At 35.7% G+C, this 21,239-nt stretch overlaps 2 protein-coding genes across 5 annotated transcripts; one reads left to right on the top strand and one right to left on the bottom strand.

The window, feature by feature from the left end:
- Window positions 1-31: 31 nt before the first annotated feature.
- On the top strand, window positions 32-7,529 carry MED28 (mediator complex subunit 28). Its single transcript, XM_022070897.2, has 4 exons — window positions 32-253; window positions 348-527; window positions 1,758-2,099; window positions 3,406-7,529. Exons 1-4 carry the CDS (start codon window positions 194-196, stop codon window positions 3,610-3,612), a joined length of 789 nt encoding a protein of 262 aa, XP_021926589.1. The 5' UTR covers window positions 32-193; the 3' UTR covers window positions 3,613-7,529.
- On the bottom strand, window positions 5,401-20,524 carry mr (anaphase promoting complex subunit morula). Of its 4 annotated transcripts, XM_022070892.2 has the most exons (15): window positions 20,121-20,524; window positions 19,848-19,992; window positions 19,182-19,614; window positions 17,809-17,914; window positions 16,396-16,534; window positions 16,095-16,254; window positions 15,158-15,383; window positions 14,331-14,518; window positions 13,077-13,251; window positions 11,906-12,146; window positions 11,074-11,203; window positions 10,093-10,178; window positions 9,083-9,238; window positions 7,996-8,217; window positions 5,401-5,931 (listed from the first exon to the last, which is right to left on the bottom strand). In XM_022070892.2, the coding sequence occupies exons 2-14, from the start codon at window positions 19,935-19,937 to the stop codon at window positions 8,011-8,013; spliced, it is 2,337 nt and encodes a 778-aa protein (XP_021926584.1). In that variant the 5' UTR covers window positions 19,938-19,992; window positions 20,121-20,524; the 3' UTR covers window positions 5,401-5,931; window positions 7,996-8,010. The 4 variants fall into 4 exon arrangements, with proteins under 4 accessions (XP_021926584.1, XP_021926583.1, XP_021926585.1 ...); XM_022070891.2 differs by lacking the exon at window positions 5,401-5,931 and having other exon boundaries at window positions 7,846-8,217; XM_022070893.2 differs by lacking the exon at window positions 5,401-5,931 and having other exon boundaries at window positions 7,846-8,217; window positions 20,130-20,524.
- Between the last annotated feature and the right edge of the window lie 715 nt (window positions 20,525-21,239).

Here is a 21,239-nt window from a genome sequence, read left to right as displayed (position 1 = left end):
CTGCCATCTTATGTATGAAATAAGGCTAAAATGTAACTGATATATAGCTGTAAAATAATAAATATATATATATATCGGCTTAATAAAGTCACTGAAGTCTTCCGATTCACATTCGAGATTCTTTTGTACGCATCCATCTGCTTGATCCAGTAGTAAAAAATTAAAAACGGAAAATATTTTTCGCAGCGCCAAGATGGCGGCTACGACGAATGGTAATGGTAATCTAGTTGACGAATTTGAAGAAGCTTTTCAGGTATTTTTATTAGATTTTTGTGTTAACGATTAACTATTTGTATTGAATGCACAAAGTAAGTTTTGAAGTAATAATTACGCTATTTCCTTCCCAGTCATGTCTAACCGTGTTAACAAAAGAAGAAGCACTGCCAACAATGGAAAAAGATGAAATTCGAGTCGAGGTGGATCACACAATTTTACGCTTCATTGATTTAGCTCGTCAAATGGAGGCCTTTTTCTTGCAGAAGCGGTTTCTGTTGTCGGCTCTGAAGCCAGAATTAGTCGTGAAGGAGGTAAACATTACCCAAATGTAGATCTTTATATTAACAGGTAGGTTTTGTTATAATTGAATGAGATGTGAAGATGATTATGAATTGGGTATGGAGTAGCATGTGAGAAAAATCAGCAGTGCCCTATGTCACTTTCAACTATTAACGAAAACTTGTGATCATGACCATTTTATTGGTCAAGACGTTACTGTAATATGCAGACATGCACAAGAATTGTGTGGTGTGATTTTTATGCTAGATTTTCCCATACACCATATTTTACAAAAGGTTCTTCACTGGCATTACAGATATAACAAACTTATAATTTTCTTAAATATTGAACTAAAACAATGTTTTATTGTTCATAAAAGAGTAGGTTATAAAGAGCTGGTAGCTGACTTTCAGTGAGTTTGTGTGTAGTGCTCTTGTAAAATAAAGACTTGAAAATAAATTGGTCTAAGGCAGAAAAAAACATAAATTCTCTTCTGTATTCCCACATTACAATAATTACTGGTAATTAATTTGCTGAACTGTTTTCTAAAGTCTGTGGAAAGAATTTTACTCCAAGATCAAGCGAGGAGTGAAGTTGTAGGAAGTAGGATTTGATGTTCTCATGGCAGTAAGTACAAAGATGGTTGTCTTGGTTGTAGCACTGTATAGTCTGGTAGAAGTTTACCAACACTGTGATGATGGGGGCAAAAGAACCTCATAAACATCGGTAAACTACCGGACTACACAGTGCTACAACACAGAAGACAATCTAATTTGTGGGAAATATATTAAAAGAGAACCAGTCACACATGTCATCATTTCTAAACTTGCAGAATGCCAGTTTAATTTAATTGATTCTTGGTTGTTGTTTTTTTAGTTTCACTGACTACAGTGTTGAATGGTATCAGAATGATAGACAAGAAAGATATTTTAAGGAAGAAGCCATAGTCTATTTTTGGATACTGTTCCCATATTTGGCAGGAATAATTAGAAATCAATAAATGAAGACTAATTTCAGAGTTGTTGAGGATCAATACTTGATAATGTTTTAAATATCTGTTAGACAAATGATATAACATAGTAGATAATTACATCTATCAAATATACGTATGTTGGAAAAAGTGGAGAATAATCATCCACTGCGTTTATCTGTCCAGCCAGAATTGTTGTGCTAGTAGTTCACTGTTTTGCTTTTGGTAATATCAAGTTCATAACAGTACCAGCAATACTGTACTGTGTTAAAATGTTGCTTTTCCTATTCAGGATACATATGAACTTCGACTAGAACTGGTACGGAAAGAAGAGCTGATAAAGAGACACTATGAAAAAATAGCTGTGTGGCAGAATTTGCTTGCTGACCTTCAAGGCTGGGCAAAGTCTCCAGCTCAGGGACCTGCTCCCTCTGGCTTACCCAATGGGAATGCAGGACCCCAGCCTCCAGCACCCCCTACAGGTGCACCCCCTCAACCAAACCTGCCTAGCAATATACAGCAGCAACTTCAACAGCAGCAACTGCAACAACAACAAATTCAGCAGCAGCAGATGCAACAAATGCAACAGCAACAAATGCAGCAGCAAATTCAGCAGCAACAAATGCAACAACAGGTAGCATATTGGGGGGAAACACAGGCCAGTATGACAGTGTTCCATCCCTCAGTTTGCTTTACATTACATCATACTCTAATTCATTGTGTGTTGCTTTTATTCTTCTCAGTGTATTTCAAGTCACTGTGGAAACTGTGTTGCAAAAAGTAATTATCATATAATTACTGTAATGTGTATATATGTGTTTACTGTAATACAAGGGACTCTGTCCCAGGTCACTTCACTCTTCAACCCCACTAAATAGCTCCCATCTTTCCTTCCACATCACATTCTTCATTTCATTTCAGGGATTAAGGACAAAAAAATGAGGGCAGCAAGTAGCAGCTAAGAACAGTTCATCCACTTTTAATTTTAAATGCTAACACACCACACTGTTCATATACTACACATGGTATACCTATTAATAAAATCTCATAATCACATACATTTTTTCCAGCATATCCAATATCATGTCCCTATTCCCTACATTCTGCACGAGTTTCATTCATATTAGCCACATGTCGAGAAACTCGTACTTCATTTTGGGTCTCATTCATATTTGCTGTGTGCCATAATTCTGACCATCACTGATATTCACACGATGTTTGTTACCTTAAAAATTTACTTCTACCTTAATCTGATGCAACATAATTGTATGTTATTACTGTATTGATAGCATAGTGACCTACCAGCAAAATTAGGTACTGCCACTAGTGCCGAAGGGATAACCGATCAAATGCTTTGTACCCCAGCAATTTCACACAGCATGATCATGTTTTTATTCACATACTGCAACAGCATTAATAATAATATCTTGAGTATCCCCAGTACTTTTAATTTACAAATTAATCTGCTTTCTGCAGTAGTAGGCTGCATTCATGTAACTCTGCCATTGGGAAATATAAATGGTACTCAGTTGTGATAGGAACATGGACTATGTGTGGCCAAGACAAATTTGACACAATATTACCATGCTTTTAATATTAACTTAAACTTCAGAACTGAATTTGAGTTTCACTTAATGAAATACAAAAATCAGGGTATTTGCTTTAATAATACTTCTGTGTGTTTTATTATGATTTAAGAACCACATAACTAATTTAGAAGTATATACATTTTTTATTTTGAAAACCTTTGCTTTAAGAAATTTGTTTTAAATTTTTGTTACAGTAATTCAGAATATTATTTGTTTTAATATTGCCAGATTTCTTTGTAACGTTTTCTTTATTTTCCATTGTTATTTTTATTTAGAGTTTTTATTTGTTTTTGGATGTTTCAGTGAGCCCCATGTGGGTTTCTCACTGAAACGGCATGCATTTGGTTGCAGGGTCCACCAGGAATCTCTGTAGCATCAGGTAGTGGGGGTCCTGGACCAATGGTGTCACCCCAACAAGCGATGTTCATGCAGCAGTCTGCAGGTCCACGGGGTCCCCCTGGTTTCCCCACTCAGGGACCAGGTGGAGTGCTGCAAGGACCTTTGGCATTCTTGGAGAAGACCACAAGCAACATAGGAATGCCAGAGGGACGTAGGTGACGAGGGCGGGGGAGGGGGCGGGGCAGAGGCAGGGGGCGAGGGCGTGGGAGAGGACGCGGAGCATTGGACTATGGGACTGCCCCCTAAACCCTCCCACTTGATGGAACTCGATGTAGTTCATGTGCTTGGATTCATGCTATTTGAATGTGGGGATTATTATGTGGAGAGTATTATACCATAGACTTCTAATGAACTTTCAATACTGTTCATGATTATGGTAAAACTACAGCTTTGCTCTACATTGGTGATGAAACCCCAGATTATTCAGTCCCAGACATTCTAGGATTCTTTATAATGTACTCCATCCATAGGTCAAAATAAATTACACATCAGAAACTGTATATTAGTGCAAAATCATCGTACATTGCTTAAAATGTTCTAGTCAGTTTTATCAACAACACATTTTTATGTACTTTAACTCAGTGATAGTTATGATTCAGAAAAGTATTTATTTAATATTTGTACTCCATATGATGTTCAACTACCCTTTGAGCCACCTGCATATTTTATAAAGCGAAAGCCCAATTAAATTTTAATTCAGGTTCCCCCCCCCCTTTTATGTAAATGCAAGAGTACTTAAAGTAATAGTGCACTAAATAATTTGAATACTGAATTCTACTGACTGCCTCTTCATGCTTAAGATATATATCACAAAGTTCACATTCAAATAGAATTAATTACATGTGTAGTTTGAAGTGGAACATAGAACAGACTTAATATTCTGAGTACTGCTATTACTTATGAATGTTAAAATATTATATCACAGTATCATGGATGTAAATTTCATTCAGCAGCAAAAATTCTATAATGTGCAGTAGATGAACTCTGAGATGGTTCAAAGATACCACCAAGAGGGAAGGCAATAAAATGTGATGCTTTATACAACAGTAGAACATTTTTGTTTTCTGGTAATATTCCAGCAACTCATTAGTTTATCAACAATGACTTGTTTCTTTGTCAGTCTGCATCATCACCCAAGATGTAACTAATGTTTTTAGCTTTTCAGCAAAAGATATTGCATGCCAAAGGTGGAGAGAAATTTGGTTCATACATGCGTTTACATTTCTTTAAGGAGCTTTAACAAAGAAATGTATTTGTGGCTAAAATATTTACATTGCCCATTGAGTAACTTGCAAAAGAAGAGAAGATGAGCTGGTAGTTGTGTGCATTCTTAAGCAGCTTAGCTGACTAAAGCCATCAATCAGGCAGTGTGCACAGGATAATATTTCCTTTCAAATGCATTAATAGCTTACAGTGATGATGATGTAGAGGAATAAAGCCTGACATTTTTGCAGAATTTTGATTTTATGTTGGAGTACATTTAGTATCCTTTTGAAAGTCTATGGGTAAGGAATCAGTGTAGAATTATATAGCATTGGATGTTAAGTTCTGAGTAAACACAGTTACTCTTTACCAAAGAAACTGCAAGTCCTACTGATGCTTCATGGCAACTGGCAACCTGAACCGCATGGAATTAACACATCTCTCGTTACAACTCAGACTGCTGCAAGAGATGATCTAATTCAGGTGTTGTGATTGTAGTGAACACTGTGACGATGTCATTTTCTGTTGGCTGTTTAGTCACAAGTTCTTTACAGGTAGTGTCTAAATAGGGTTATAGATTTACAGGAGAAAGATGGCGAAGTTGTTCAAATGTATTGATGAAAAGACACCAGTTGTAGCCAGTGCTTTTGGAGTAGTATGTCTGAAGAAAAATTATGAGGAACACAGATACAAATTGGTTTTGACGGCCTGAATGATGAGTTACAAAAATGTTGACTACTGCCATTGTATGTCATTAATTTAATTAGATTAAGGTTCACATGCCCCACTAAAAATTTAATAAATGTATAATAACATATCTGAAAATGTATTACTAAGGTGAGGCCTTGGTAAAAGAAAACCTTTGCAACCCAGACAAGTATAAATTTCATGCTGGGAAATAAAATATTGAGAACATGGTACATTTATAAAGCCAAGTTTTTCATGCCTATACATCATGATAAATTATACCATGTGTGCTATAAGAATTAATATCGAGACTACTGTTTGTATTAAATGGAGTTACATTAGCACTGTGATACTTCGTTTCATAAAAAAAATAATGACCATTTATAAACTTGTTTCTACTCAAATATATATCAAATACTTTTGATCTCAGCACTGGAATTGTACTTACTGGCTCTGTGACCCAGTCAGCTTCTGATCTGATGGGTACTGGGGGTTCTCAAGTTGGGGGCTGCAGCGGCCTGCCAATGTGTTTTGTGCTGCCTGTTTTTTTTATAATGCAGTATTACCCTGCATGATGGAAATTGTTACCTGATGTCAAAAAGCACATTTTGTTAATGTTGAAGTATATAATTTCACAAAGAAGTACAGTTCTTAATGACTGCATTTGTAAATCAACACTGATGTTAATGACTAGTGTGTGTCAAAATTTTCATTTAGATGGATTCATACCTGCGTCTGTAGTTCATTCTTTCATCATATTTCTCCTACCTCATAATTCCTTTGTCATAATTAAAGCTGCCTAGATTCTGTCTCTGTATTTTAAACATATGACAACTTTAATCTTTGTGTGCCCTTCCAATTACTAAAATGGAATATAAATTATAGAGTTTCTGTTAAAGTGAAACTGTGTAACATCATTCAAATAATATTTCTACTTGTAAAATAAATTATTCAAAGGTGAGTGGGTTGAGAGATACATAATCACTGTTCCAAAAATGCAGACTACCTGTGGACCCAGCCTAGCTCTTCCTCCATAATATGCATGATTTCAGTGTGAGGTATACTTAAAAAGTACTATCCACTTCTAGCATCCATTTTATATGAGTCAATGTTGCATATGTTATCAAAATAATATGTTGTCCATTGTCATTCAATTATAATGATTGCATTTTATTTGTGTAATGTATTATAGTTATTAGAATATGAACATACAAGTGATCCACAGTATAAGCAAATACACTTAATCAGCTAAACAAGTGTTTTGAGAATTTCCTTGTATATAAGACATTTTAAGGACTTTTATTTCTTCAAGATTTTTGCCCACTGTGTTTCATATGAATAAGTACCATCTTCATCAATTTGTATTAGTGCTATTTTCACTTTGTGTACACTCATGGTGTTTTTTAATGCTAGTGTGCAACTTGTAAGCCTAGGAAGAGAATGTACATACAGTAGAGTCCCAATTATCTGACCTAAATAGGACCAAAAGACCGATAATCAAAAGTGTCAGATAATACAGATGACTAGTGAAAAAATTCAAGGGTAAATATAAATTCAATTTTTAATCAAATCAACATTATTAAATTATGAAGGAAATATAATGCCAGTGCCTGAACAACAGTGTGTCTGTAGCTGTTGCCCCCCCCTTTGTTTTTCAGTGTAAGCAAGTGTGGTCTCCGTAGAATTAAATCCTCACTATGACATTGCAATCAGATGAAACAGAATGTCAGATGACCAAAGGCTGAATAATCAGGACTCTACTCTACATTTAATACATAGTATGCTGGCAGCTTACAAGTATGTCAGTGTCTCATGAATTAGGAATACAAAATTCATTTAGTGTTAATGGGTTGAGAATTTGCACAAAACTCACTGCTTTAAGACTTCTCGAGAATAAAATAACCGTGTGATGTATTGATGTTTATATAGAAAACCTGAAGTATGTCAGGTTGTAAGTTCTATAGAAATTTGGACCATCAGCTACATTTTACCCATATATAAAGTAAGTGGCTTACCAAAGGTTACAGTGGAGTTAATGATGCCCAATACAAAAGTTTGTTATTATTTACATGAAAATTACTATTGGATACTAAAGTGTGTTTATGGAATATACATATTATACACAGAACTGTTAATTGTGAGGAAAATGGTGAAAATCTTTGTAAATACAATTGTACAGAATTCAAGTATTTGTAACTGCCAGTTCATGCAAATAATTCCTTCCATTGTTCCCTAAATCATCTCTCTTCACTGTAAAACTCCACTATGGGGAAAATAGGTGTTCTGTTCACCCTGTGTCTTTTTATAACAGTGTAAACTGTGAAGGGCAGAATGAAAATGAACCATTTTATTTCTTTTTTGAGAAACATAATTCCAATTATTTTTACAGGATGTATGCCATTTATATGACATATTTCACAACACCTACTAATTGGAATATACCTAACAGTTGAAGATTAGAAATTAGGGGTTAAGCCACATGAAAATGACACAAAAGCACAATTACAACAGAAATTCCAAAAATTCATTTATTGAAACCAAAGAATATTGCTGTGCATAATTTAATTCAATTGGTGACACATACAAACATTCATTAAAATTAACTTCTCTGAATTATTCTATGTGCATAAAAAGTAGACTACAAGAACTTACCAAGTAGACTGACATTCATGATTTTGGAAGGCGATAAAAACCCCCACTGAAGAGAAGTCTGTGTTCCCGCACCTTCCTATCCAGAAAATTACGTAATTCTCGCAGACTGCATTCAACAGCTGTTGGGCCTTGTGATGCAAACATCTTCAACATCTGATGGATACGTTCCAGTGGCATTAAGTCCAAGTTTGTCAGCATTCCAACAATGTATGACCAGAAGACCTAGAATAACACATTATCATAATCATCATCTTAGTTGTTTATAGTGATAACCACTAAAATTAAAGACACGAACTTAAAGAGAGAGCATGCACCAACTTCCATTATTACTCATCACAACAGTACTGGTTCATGTGACAGACCACTGAATAAACAACTGTTAATGTTCATTACTCAAGGACTGTGTTCTCAGTATATGTACCTGCTTTTAACTGGCTACTGCTAAAGCTAAGATCTTGGAAAGTATTCATCCCACCATCCCCTCTACCAGTTCCCATTCAAGGGCAACAACTCACTCCACTAAGAAACGATGATGTCACCTTCAAAACTTTGCCTTTTGTTACTTCATGTAATAACATTTATCCATTGCTTTGTGAAAATATTGTTTATATATTTACTATTACTGAAATAGCTGTATTGTTTCTCTATGTTGAAAACCATAATGCAATATTTCCTAATTAACAGTGATACAGATCAATATGTTGCCATTAAAAATACTCTTGATTACAAGCTGCTGCTTAGTTTTAGAGGATGCATATTTGGTAAAACAAATGTGTGGCTCGTATTTGTATAAATATGATATATGAGAGAAAACAGTATTTATACAGCACTGCTTGTCAGTATGCCTAACATTTCAGTTTCTATACTAAATTTATCATGATTCTGCTGAACTTGAACAAGCTGTGTGCACAGGGAGATCACATAGTGGGATGGGAAATACATTGCACATCCTGGATTTCTCCAGCTTAATATTCAAGATTGTAAGAATACTATCAGGTGTTTCCTTTCACAGACACATAAATATGATATTTAAATTGATTAACAGAGGGAAATGTATGAAATAACTTTTCCCTTCATACTGTTTTACCTGCAATTCTTCTTCTCTTTGGTCATGGGCTGAAGCCATTGCACTCTCAGTTTCTTCATCCTCACACACCATGTCAGGAGGCACTGGACACTTGGAGCGAGTACTGCTCTCCTCAACCAGTAAAAATGAGTCGGTTGAAATTTCACGCAGCATACCCTAAAACAAACTTATATCCATTAGTTTCAACAAGATTGGAGTACAGTACACATCACATAGGCAACCGTTGCACTAATATGATCAGAGGTCATTGTCACATCTTGGGTCATTTCTGCATGAATGTTATCCAGGTTATTGTGCAACAATGTTTTCTGACAATGGGCCCTTCAACTTTTCTGTGGAAATGTAAAAACTTTGGATCCTACTGTTCTACACTTATGGGTCCTAGTAATGAAACTTCCTTCCAGTCATTATTTAATGATACAGCTTATTGATCTCTCTGAATACAGCACAATAAGTGGCAAAATCAGCATGAATATCAGTGATGGCATCAAGAACAAAATCATGAGGCTTTATTAAAAGTACAGCGTGTAGCAAATATGAATGAGGCTCTGAACACTGACAATCTGCTTAATTATGGGGACAAGTTATTGGATATGCTGAAAAAATGTGCATATTGATCAGATTTTACTAATACATTACCATGTGAAGTGTATGATTATTGTGGTGCATAAACATTCACAGCTAAAAATGATGAACTGTTAATAGTTGCTATTCATTTCCTTCAATTTTTCATCCCTAAATTCCTAAAATTAAAGAATGGATATGGTGGGATTGGAGCCCCCTCAACCAGCAGGGTTGACAAATGAATTGAGTAGGGACAGAGCCTCTATAATATCCATAATTGGATAGGAACTGTATACTATTCAACATACTCTTAAGTAACATAATGCACTAAGTTGAGAGCCCCTGTTTTTTCCCCATCCTTCAAACTTTCAAGTGAATCAATATCAGTCAACATTTTCTATATCTGTGAACCTGTACAGCAAATATTAGTAATTTTTTTAGTATACCTGAGACTGCCAAAAGGCTATCTTCCTCCGCAAGACAGTTGCAGGAACATGCATCAACTGGCTCAATTCCTCAACTGTCCACTGATCTGAAAATCAGATGACTGAATTTTAGATGTAAAAATTTGGGACTAACAAAATTTAAATAACGATTTATGGATAATCAGGACTCTGCTGTACTGCAACTGTTTTTAAGAACAGTGACAGTCACAGGAGAACATATCTTGTAGAACACTTTCAAAACTAAAACCATTGAAACATTATAAATAATTTCACAAAACTGACTTCATGTGCCTGAATATGAATTTAACTTAGTTACTAGCCCTAACACAAACCATTCCAACCTAACTAAAATAATTGGCCACTGAACCGAAGAGACACCAAAACATTAATAAACAAATGAAATCATATTTTATTAACAGGTTCCTAAACCATTCATACAGATACACATGTTATTTTCACTGCAAGAGAAACATAACAGAGAAAGTCCCATCTAACTTGGAACCTACCTACTAGCATGCAGCAGCTCTGTTCTACAATGTGACCAACTCATTTTATGGTAGTTTGCTCGCTGCTGCTGTTGATGCAACATGTCATCATGGTGAGTTTCACATTAAGTGGGACATTCTGTATTTCAAAATGGCCCATTCTCAACAAAATTCCAGGGATAGCAAGCTCAGACAACATATACAACATCAAACAAATTAACCCTTTAAAGCCATAGCTCATCTGAATAATATTTAAGAATATTTCATCATTACAGTGATCAAGTTGTTAACTGTGTTTAATGATATAATCACTGTTTACAGTGACAATCACATGATACACATGAATAAAAATAAAGACTTGTTGACTGTTCAACCAATGTACTTCAAAAGGTTAACAATGAATACTATGTACATATGATTGAATTCCAGGTCGTACTACAGATACTGCAAATAACATCATGCTATTAATCTAACGATTACAGTAAAAACATCTTACTTTTTGTCTGAAAGTGCCAAATGATGGTGGCATGAATTGGAGATACAGTCAAATTGAATTTCCTGTCTTTCAGCTCAATATCAATGTTTACAGATCCTAGGTGCGGTTTCCAGCTTAATGTGCGGTTTCCCTGAAAAATACACAACTAATCTGTACTGAATTTGCAAATGAAGCATAACTAATATGAGCATAATTATAATCACAGGTTTATTTGTGTACACAGTATTCTCAATTATAAAGTAAAATCGTCCCACTACATGCCATGCAGACACTTGGGGGGGGAGAGGAAGTATAGCTCTTACCCATTCTTAACCTTGGCACTAGAAAAGGGTGAGTGGTCAGCATCACACCTGGCCACGCTTTACCCCCGGGGAAGGACCCTGGTACCCAATGAATAGGAGGCTGGGTGGGCCACACAGCCAGGCTGGATGCAGAGGCTAGAGGAAAAATCCTCTGCCCCTGCCAAGGATCAAACCCCAGTCATCCAGCCCATAGTCAGTCAGTATACTGACCAAGCTACCCCAGCTCCCATCCTCAATTATAAATGTAAGTAAATATTAAATATATGTGTATGTACAGATTATATGATAACTTGAACATTCTTTGTAAAACTTATGAATAAGTGAACAAAAAGTAACAACATAAAGGAAGTAAAACTCTGCCTTAACCCTTTCCCATATAACTAAAATAATTTGTTTGTTGGTTCATCAACAGTGTGCTCTTCAATGTTAAAAAAATATGGACAGTGATACATGTTCAGTACAGAAAATAAAATATGTCCCATCACTGCAGTGATGGGATATATTTCTACAGTGCACTGTAGAAATATTACCTTCAAAGTCTCAAAAGCTTTTGTATAAATTTGTAGGTGTTCCTTCACAAAATCAGGTAACTCCAAGGTTTCCTCCTTAAATGGTGGCCAAAACTGTGCTGACAAAATCATCGCCGTAGATGGGAACTGTTGCCTATCAAGTTTGAAGTTGGGATCTGAATGCAGATGTGCATTGATCCTCTTGGAGTCATATACATCCTTCAGCATAACTTCACAGTAGTGAAGTTGTGACTCCCCAAATCTACACAAAGTAAAGTTCATTATTTTATTCACTATGAAAAACACAAAACTCAAAAAACTCAGACACAATGTGTGTCTTTACATGGTTCACTGCTGCTTTCATTCCACACTATTTAATTCATAAACACTGAGTACCTAACACAATTTTTCTCATTTGAAAAATATATTGAACAAGAAATACATATGGTACATACAAAAATAGCATATATCCTTTGAGCATGTCATTAAAAAGGAACATTTTAATTCATGTACGACATGTAATCTGTCTAGTGCAAGTAATGCAGAATATTTTGAACATCTACACTAGATTTGCTAATTCACTGTGTGCCAATGCTGATGTAAGTAATGGTTTAGTATCTTTTATTTCATTCATTAAATGTGTGTAGTAAAATTAACAAACATGAGCTAAATGGCAGGACAATAGCAAGTTAGGCAAACACTTAGGAGGTTGTTTTCATCAAAATCAGTTTTTTATGAAGCATGTGTGATTTATGGAACCCTACAAATGTTATTCAAGAAATTTTTCTCCACAGGGAAATTACTGGTGTGATACAACCAAAAGAATATATAGGCCCTTCAGATGAATTAAAATTAATGAAAATTATAAGTCAGTAAACTACTGACAGTATCAATAATCAAACCATAACTAACTTTAGATGGCCATCTTCAGACTCACTGCCATGAAAACCTAAAATCCTACATAACCGACTTCACAGAGCAGAATCCTTCTTGAGTCGGTAATATGCTCACCTAAATAAACTCCTTACTGCTGGGTTCCATAAAAGATGGGAAATTTCCTAACTAGCAGAGTGACTATTAGCTGTTTGGGAAGGACTCTGTAAAACAGACTGCAGAGCTTAAGGAGAGTCCATAGACACATAGATAAAATAAAAATCACTAACAAGAGAATCAAATTGATGATATACTTCACCTAAGCTTAAGAAGTTCCAAGTACCGTATCTCCTTCTCGGTATTGTAGGTGAACTGAGACAACAAACGATCAGCTAGGAGTGTACGATATTCATTTACAAACAACTCTTTGCTTCCATACACATTCACCAGCATAGAAATAATATCTGACGTTCGTCGACTTTTAGAAGTCTTGGCTGAAATCAGAGGCAATAAATACTTTTGCATTCATACCTGCCAACTGTAGAAGAAACATAATTACAAACTTTAATTCTCCCCTACAACTTTGTAGTATACACATCCCCCCCCCCCCCCCCAAATTAGGTATTTCACAAACACCGAGCTGATTATTCATATAGTGGGCGACACAAATACAACACTGGAACATAACCTTGTGACCATCATGTTATGGATATCCCTGGCTAGCACACCATAGAGCAGAGTTTCAACTCGAATATCACAGTCTATCTTTCAACAAGTTATCAACACAGATTGTTCCATAGTTTGTACTCTTCACCAAATATTATTAAGGTAATCGAACCAAAGAGGATGAGATGGGCAGGGCATGCACAGAAAAGATGAAAAATGCACATAAAAATACTTGTGGATATGTGGATTATATTAAGTTGGATCTTTTGAAAATAGGGTTTGGGGATGTGAACTGGATTCATCTGGCTCAGGATACAGATGGGTGGTAGGCTGTTGTGAACACAATAATGAACCTTCAGGTTCCATAGAACTGGGGCAATTTGTTGATTAGCTAAACATACTATTAGCTGCTCCATAGAAATAGTTGTATGTTTCATCCAACATAACACAAGACTGTAAGTTAGGAAACATTCAGTAGTCAAAAGTGTTACATTAAAATAACTGGCACATTGCATGTATATTTATATAGTATAATTAAATACCTTGAAACTTGAGTAGAATGAGGTATTCAAATCTGCTGACTAACTAACTAACTAGATGGCTTACCAAACCCGAGGGTTCAACACCGAATTAACCAAAGCCCTCCACCAGACCCTGTCCTGGGTCAACAAAATCCAGTCTCCTTCAACTCCTATCTCCCATAGATCCCGCCTGACATTATCCTCCCATCTACGTCTAGGTCTCCCCAGCGGTCTGCTACATGATGTATTACAATACAAGTGGTCAGTTTTAAAGTTGCCTTTACCCCTGAAGAAATCACTCCTAGCACCAATAGTATATAAGGCTGTGCACCAAGAACATCCAATATGCAAACAGTGACTTTACTGATAAATAAATCATAACTTACATGGATCAGCATCAACAGGATCAGGGTTCCAGCCTTCCCAATTAGTCATATCTTCATCTGAAGGAGCACCTTCGTCAAGTTGCAATGCTTCACCCCTCACGAGTTCATCAGCTAACTCACTTGGTCCTTCTTCCGTCAGGCTGCTCACTACACACCGTACAGTATCATCACGCCAACGCAAGTAATGCCTGAAATTAATTTCTCTGAAAATATCCTAAAAGACTTCAAGAATAATGTCTGTAGAATTATTCAAACATATAATAAAATTTAATCACCAAATAAAATATTAGTTTGACATCACATACAGTGATCAATTTCATATTATCAATTGCAATATTCTTGCATGTTCCAAAATTCATCTTTCAAAATTCTGACTCTCAATAATCTACTCTCTATGCCAGTGATTTTAGCTATTATGCAAATGCACGCACAAAACAAGCATCAGTAATTAAAAAGAAAGTATTAGTATTTATCAGCAAGAAATGTGTTGTAGTATTCTGTTTCAATATGCCAAAAATCTTTGTGCACCCTACACCAACTATTTCCTACGCACACATCCTCTTACAAACATACAGACTTCATACTTTTTACTGTTCTTTCTGTTTTACAGGGCAGGCAATGAAAACAGAACTACTTCCTCCTTTATTACACTTCAAAAGATATTTCCATTTGAATAAGATAGAATATGTATATAATATTCTCCCTAAGACATCCTAACATACTTGGATGAACACAATGTAAACAGCACACAGTCCAAGTATTTACTTGGGTTGATGTTGTAAAGAGATATATTCATACAACAGCTCAGTATCAGTAAGGATACATACCTGACCGGCAGGGTCACTGTTTCAAGAAGTACTCCTGTTGGATCCAACTGTCGAAGAGCCCTGATAGCTGCTACATATGCAGTTAACACATCCGGAGTGTTAACTCCTGGATGCAACAAACGTGTCTCAAGGGCTCGTTGCAATTTCTGTGTCAGATACAACCTCAAGTCTGTCTTCTGCAGACAAATCCGCAAGTCTTCCACTGCAGGCTGTGAATCAGGATATTCTAAAATGTCAAACAAACATCTTTCCCTTAAATTACCAACTCCCAATATAGTATACTATAACAATTTGCTAATGTGTGATTCTAAAAGACATTACGCACCAGGAATTTAAAAATGGAACAATCCACATATGACAGCACTGTTGGCTGGTTTCAATTGCCTCAAGGTATGGTCTATGGCCCTGGTCTCTGCCTATCTAAGCAGGAGTGCAGAAACAATTTCTAAAATGGGTGCACTCATTTGGCAGTTTCTATGTCATGACACTCATGAGAATGATGGTCGGCAGAGGAAACCTGCAGTTTAACCAGAACTCCAAACCATGGTGGGCAGGGGAAAAAGCTTTAATATGTAAACAGACATATTCACATAGACCAGACTGGGGAACAAACCCAGAATGCTCTGAATGAGAGTCCAGTGTCTTACCTGGAGACACAAAGTCCACTGACTGCATTGTTTTGTACTCAGTTTCAAACATGTCATATGTTTGTGTATGTTTTTTATAGATATATATTGGTTATATCATAGTATAAACATATCTGATACTTAAATTAATCATTATTTCATTTTCAAGAATAAAACACTGTAACAATGACACTTCCAATTCATAAACAATCCATTCCTTTTCAATCCAACATCCCTATTAAATGAAAATAATAATTGCAACACAAGTTTATATAGGATAAACACACAACATTTACATAAAATGAACTCACCTATAATTATATTGAACAACTGTTCAATCCTTGTGCGAGTGTAAGTCTCATAAAGAAAGTGTGATATTTTCTGATGAAATTTCTTTATGGAAGACTGAGTTGATACTGCATTTACATTGTAAATATGAGTCAGCCACCCCATTACAACTGTACTGAGCCACTGTGAAGCAGAAACAAAGACTGAAATAATTACTTAGTACTAGAATGCCATACCATGGTCCTGAATTTCACATTTCCTACAACAAAATTTAATTAATACCCATTAAAATATTCTCATTACAACAGGAACAGGAACACTTACTGACTCCAAAGAAGATATGTATGATGTATCAAAGCTTCCTTTGCAGGATTCCTGAACATGATTCTCAATCCTGATATGAATCAATGTAGTGATAACCTCACCAGCAAGTCTCTCCAGGAGGTCCAACTCAATGAGTTTCCTACAAATCAAATTATGAAGTTCATAAATTCTACCTATAGCTAAGTACATCAATATACTGGCAAAATGGATCAACATTTCAGAATACAAACTGAAGGACCCAGACATCTTTACACGCTGACTCAGTTATAAATAAAAATACCATCTACATTAAATATTCGCTTAATGACCCTAATAATTTCTCCATAATGGGTTGGACTTTTCCCACCTTCAAAGTTTGTATACAGAGTTATTTCCCTGAGTTACATTTATGAGTTAATCCATGAAAAAATTAATTCAGGAAAACCAACATGAACATTCATTCTCCAGTCAGATATCATGATTAATGGGTTGTTGCATGGCATATAAGGGCCATGCACATGTATTTGCAGACGGAGTAAATGCACATATATTTTGGATTTAGAAGGACCATGTATTATTTCTCCTGCACATTTCTCAGCAGAGGAAAAACTCTTTATTCTTATCTATGCTTCTATTAGAAAATAACATATTAGACACTGAAGCATAGCAATTATCACTTCTGCCTCTAGTTCAGAAAATATTAAATCAAAATCTCAACCAAAACAACAGCTATACAGAGGTTTATTTGTGGTTTCCCATCTCTCCAGATAAATTCTGGAGTAGAACATCAAAACAGGCTGAGGCTACTAACTTCCCAACTCAACATTTATAATCATCCTGCCACTTGACACTGTGCAAAAAAAGCAGTAACGAAGAGCTACTGAACAAATATACTTTTAAGTAGGACTTGAGGTTTTCACAGTGGTGAGTCTGAAGATGGCTGTCTTCTGGGTTGTTGTGCTGTGTAGTCTGGCAGTAATATACAGACATTTGGTGTCTCCATCATGACGGTGACTCATTGCCCTGATGATGGCGGCAGCAAGGACCTCTGAAACGTTAGCAAACTTCTACCGGACCACATGGCGCAACAACCCAATAGACAGCCAACTTCAGATATATTTTTTGTCCTCAAGTTTTAGCAGCTTAAGTTCAACATAAAATTTCAGCTTTCGGGGATAAGCCACATCAAGTTAGACAAGATTTCAGCAAATATATTCACCCTGAAGATGACAACTGTAATGTCTGCTGAAACAATAGATAACTTTCACAGCCAAGTCTATTTTTCTTCCACCAATTTTCATGCACTTCTCTTGGTTTTAACAGCTCTTTTGGCAACACAGATCATACTGAAGGAAATAAACATAATTAAGAAATAAGTTTCAGTTCTGATGTAAATTACAGAACTGTACTGTGAAATATAAGTAATTTATTTACCTGTTTGTTTCATGGAAAACTAAGAGAATTGCTTGACAGTGGCATTGTTCAATCTCATGACTGCAACCACCACATTGTACAACATCTTCTGACGATTCATCTTGGTCTGTAAGGTGGCAATATTTTCAGTTTATAATAAACATAACTGAAAACATAATGGAAGCTTTCTGTGTTTTTATATATATATATATATATATATATATATATATATATATATATATATATATATATATATATATGATCAGTACTATTTTAATTCATAATATTACCACTTTTACACAAGTGTAATCATCTCAGGCCAAGCTCATTCAGTGATTCACATATCATTTCAGGAACACCTATTCCAAAACAACAAGCATTATTCATTATCACCACAGCAGTCATAACACACCTAACTAAAAAAACTCCCTGGTAGCAGAACCTGCAGGTCCAACACCAAAGCCTGCCACAAGCCACGATCCTGAGCCAACTTCATTCGTTTATCATCCTCATAGCCCACCTCCCTTAGATCCATCTTGAAAAAACCTCCCATTCCTTTCTTGGTCTGCCTAGTGGTCATTTTCCAGATTTCCTTACCAAAATTCTGTATGACCCCCCCCCCCCCCAAAACTAATGTGTGTTACATGTCCAGCCCATCGAAGCCTCTTAGATTTCGCTATCCACACTATGTTAGGTCACCTGTACAATTCACACAGCTCCTTGTTATGCAATATTATAAATTATCCTCTTATTTCATCCTTCCTAGGTCCAACTATCTTCCTGAGCACCTTGTTTTCAAACACTTGTAATTCACATTCTTCCTTCAAGGTAAATGCCTGTTTTTATTCAACTCAAAAACTGTCATAACCTTATTTATTATCCAAAACACTAAAGATCAGGATATATTCAACAATAATTTTGCCTGTTGTCTTGTATGGTTGTGAAACATAATACATCTATTATTTTTATAGAAAACAGAAACAAATAACCCAACAGAAATATTGACAAAATCACTTTTCACCTTTAGTGTAATAGACTGTTAAAACACTCACGAATAAATCACATATTACTTTCCATGTCCCAAACTTTATTAAAAGATTTGTTGTTTAATGTATAACTTTAGCTTTTTGGAGATAAGCCACATCAAATGTCAATGGTTTTCCAATGTTTCATCAAACACTGCAGTTGTCCCCTTCAGGGTGAATGTCTATTACAATGTTTCAGATGCTTTATATAGACCATGCAGTAGGCAGCACATGCAATGCAAAGGATATGATTGGCAGAATAGAGGAGCAGGGATTGATCATACTGTTTAGTCCCAAACACAGGCTGAAGATAAAGAGAACCTACCAAGATAATTAATAAAAAAAATGTAAATATTGTTAAGTTCTTACCAACGTCAGACTTATCTGCATTACAAAACACTTTGAAAGACACCTTATAGAAATCTTCAGTAATTATCTGATGGGTCAATGGAAGCTGAGAAAGTAATGTTGATGTCACAATCACTTTGAAAGTTCCAAGTAACGTTTCTTCACCATAAATTACCCGGTTAATTCTGGATATGGTTCGAAACTTTTCTAAATTTTCTAACATTGGAAGGAAATTAGAGAAGGAATTGTATAAAAAGTCAACAGCATCTTTAAAACGTTCAAAACCACCAATCTCAGTTTTTCGCTCAGAAAATCTGCTCCAAAAATCTGGAGTAATCTTCTGGCGCATAATCTGCTCAATGCGACATATTACAATGTCTTCTATGCATTTATTAAGTTTCAATTCCTTAATTTCTTCCAAAACATTATCTTCTGGGCATTCTCTGGAACATTCCTGGAAAGAAACATATGCAAAACATGTTTATGTGATAAACTATCAACAAGACAAAGAACATGAGGAAGGGCAGAAGATTTGAAGATAATACAATAATGTAATAATAATGGAAATGTTGGTGCATCTAACCATAATCTGCTGAACTAAACCACTTCATTTTACATTTAATAGCTTAATACCAGTATAGTAAACTCTTACTTGATATTTATTGAGGTTATGTTAACTACACCTACATTATCTGCAAGGATAGGAAATGCCAAGCAAATCTTTTTCCACACGTCGTCTGTAGACATATTAGCATCTAACCAATATGAATTCAACATTGGCTCCAAAAATGCAAACCACAGACCCCCACGGATCCACTGAAAGTTAAGCCATCTGTAACACGGAATACAGCAATTACTTCTTCCTCACAAGGTTTAGTACAGAACAGCATTTATTTACATTCCATGGATATTTCGGAGAAGGGCCCAAGGTAATTCAACAAATTTAATACGAATACTGACACTTCGTACCACTATCCGTCACGCCTGGTAGTACGAGTACGCCGTTCATGGGATGCGGAAAAATTTGAAATGAGGTTCTACCGGTAGAGCCTCTGGCAGCAAGATATGCAAACGAGACTATAGTAGAGCTTGTGAGGTGAGCTGGTGTTATCTGTGTTTATCGACAGAATGGAGTTAAACGAGCAGTTTTATGTCAGTGCGCTTTGATATTTTGACTGTTTTTAGACTTAATGTTTATTAATGTCGGTGCATTCATTTGCTCCCTGGTTAAAAGTGCACCACGTATGTGCCTTACAATTAGACCAGCACCAATTTTATTTGTAGTTCTCACTTCAAGCTCTTGAGGGACCCTCCTCTTTCTTGCAAGGTTTCACCATTGCTGATCACCTTTACCTTATAATAAATTAAACACACAAAATATGGTAACCATATGGAAAGGCATCAGGTTTTTGTGTAATGCTAGTACACATCAACTGATAGCTAGCAGATGAATAAAAAAACTTTGAAGTATTCAGTTATAAAAATATAGCAACAGATTATACAATTTAAAAATATGTTATAACAGATTCAAACAAAATGATTAAAGTGTAAGGAAAGTAAATAAATAAATATACAAGGCCTGCTCAGAAAGTATAAAGAATGAATCTCAAAAATCGAAGATAAATGTATTTTTAAGGATGGGAGGTTACCGTTCGTTCATAGTAGTCAGTATTTACTGTACACACTTCTATCATTCCTACCAATGCTGGAGGCACCCCACAAACAAAATATACAGTTGGTCCACTGCACTGTGTTCAATTGTTTCCACATAATCAGGGTTTCTTTAAAGTTTACAGAGCAGAAAACAAATTGGGATAATATATATATGGTCAGCAAGATGGCTGTGTAATTTGACGCTATCTTCACCTAAAAGTTGCTGCACATATAAAGCTTAGTAGGCAGAAGCATGGTGAATTTACTTGCAGCCATTTATCATGCATCAGCATTTGCAAATTAAGATGTTTTCTGACTTTGTGGAGCTCACTCATGGTGCGTAACAGCCTCATAAACAAAATCAGCAGCATCAATTTGGTTTTGCTGTACACTTGGCATGCTTCTTTCAAAGTTTCTGTTTGTATG

Source organism: Zootermopsis nevadensis, unplaced genomic scaffold, assembly GCF_977971745.1.
Source record: "Zootermopsis nevadensis isolate Lab colony 2312 unplaced genomic scaffold, Znev_1.0 Znev_ptg000001l, whole genome shotgun sequence".
In the NCBI taxonomy this organism is placed as follows: Eukaryota; Metazoa; Arthropoda; class Insecta; order Blattodea; family Termopsidae; genus Zootermopsis; species Zootermopsis nevadensis.
This window is presented reverse-complemented; position numbering and strand designations above follow the sequence as displayed.

What these genes read in the sequence shown, in the direction of transcription:
- mr (XM_022070892.2), bottom strand. Translation starts at nt 19,937, where the DNA reads ATGTTGAATTCATATTGGTTAGATGCTAATATGTCTACAGACGACGTG. An exon ending in TTCCTATCCTTGCAGATAAT is followed by an intron (nt 19,615 to 19,847) that starts GTAGGTGTAGTT and finishes GTTTCTTTCCAG; the next exon opens with GAATGTTCCAGAGAATGCCC. An exon ending in TTGGCACTTTCAGACAAAAA is followed by an intron (nt 10,179 to 11,073) that starts GTAAGATGTTTT and finishes TCTGATTTTCAG; the next exon opens with ATCAGTGGACAGTTGAGGAA.
- MED28 (XM_022070897.2), top strand. Translation starts at nt 194, where the DNA reads ATGGCGGCTACGACGAATGGTAATGGTAATCTAGTTGACGAATTTGAA. An exon ending in CAGAATTAGTCGTGAAGGAG is followed by an intron (nt 528 to 1,757) that starts GTAAACATTACC and finishes TTTCCTATTCAG; the next exon opens with GATACATATGAACTTCGACT. An exon ending in AGCAACAAATGCAACAACAG is followed by an intron (nt 2,100 to 3,405) that starts GTAGCATATTGG and finishes ATTTGGTTGCAG; the next exon opens with GGTCCACCAGGAATCTCTGT.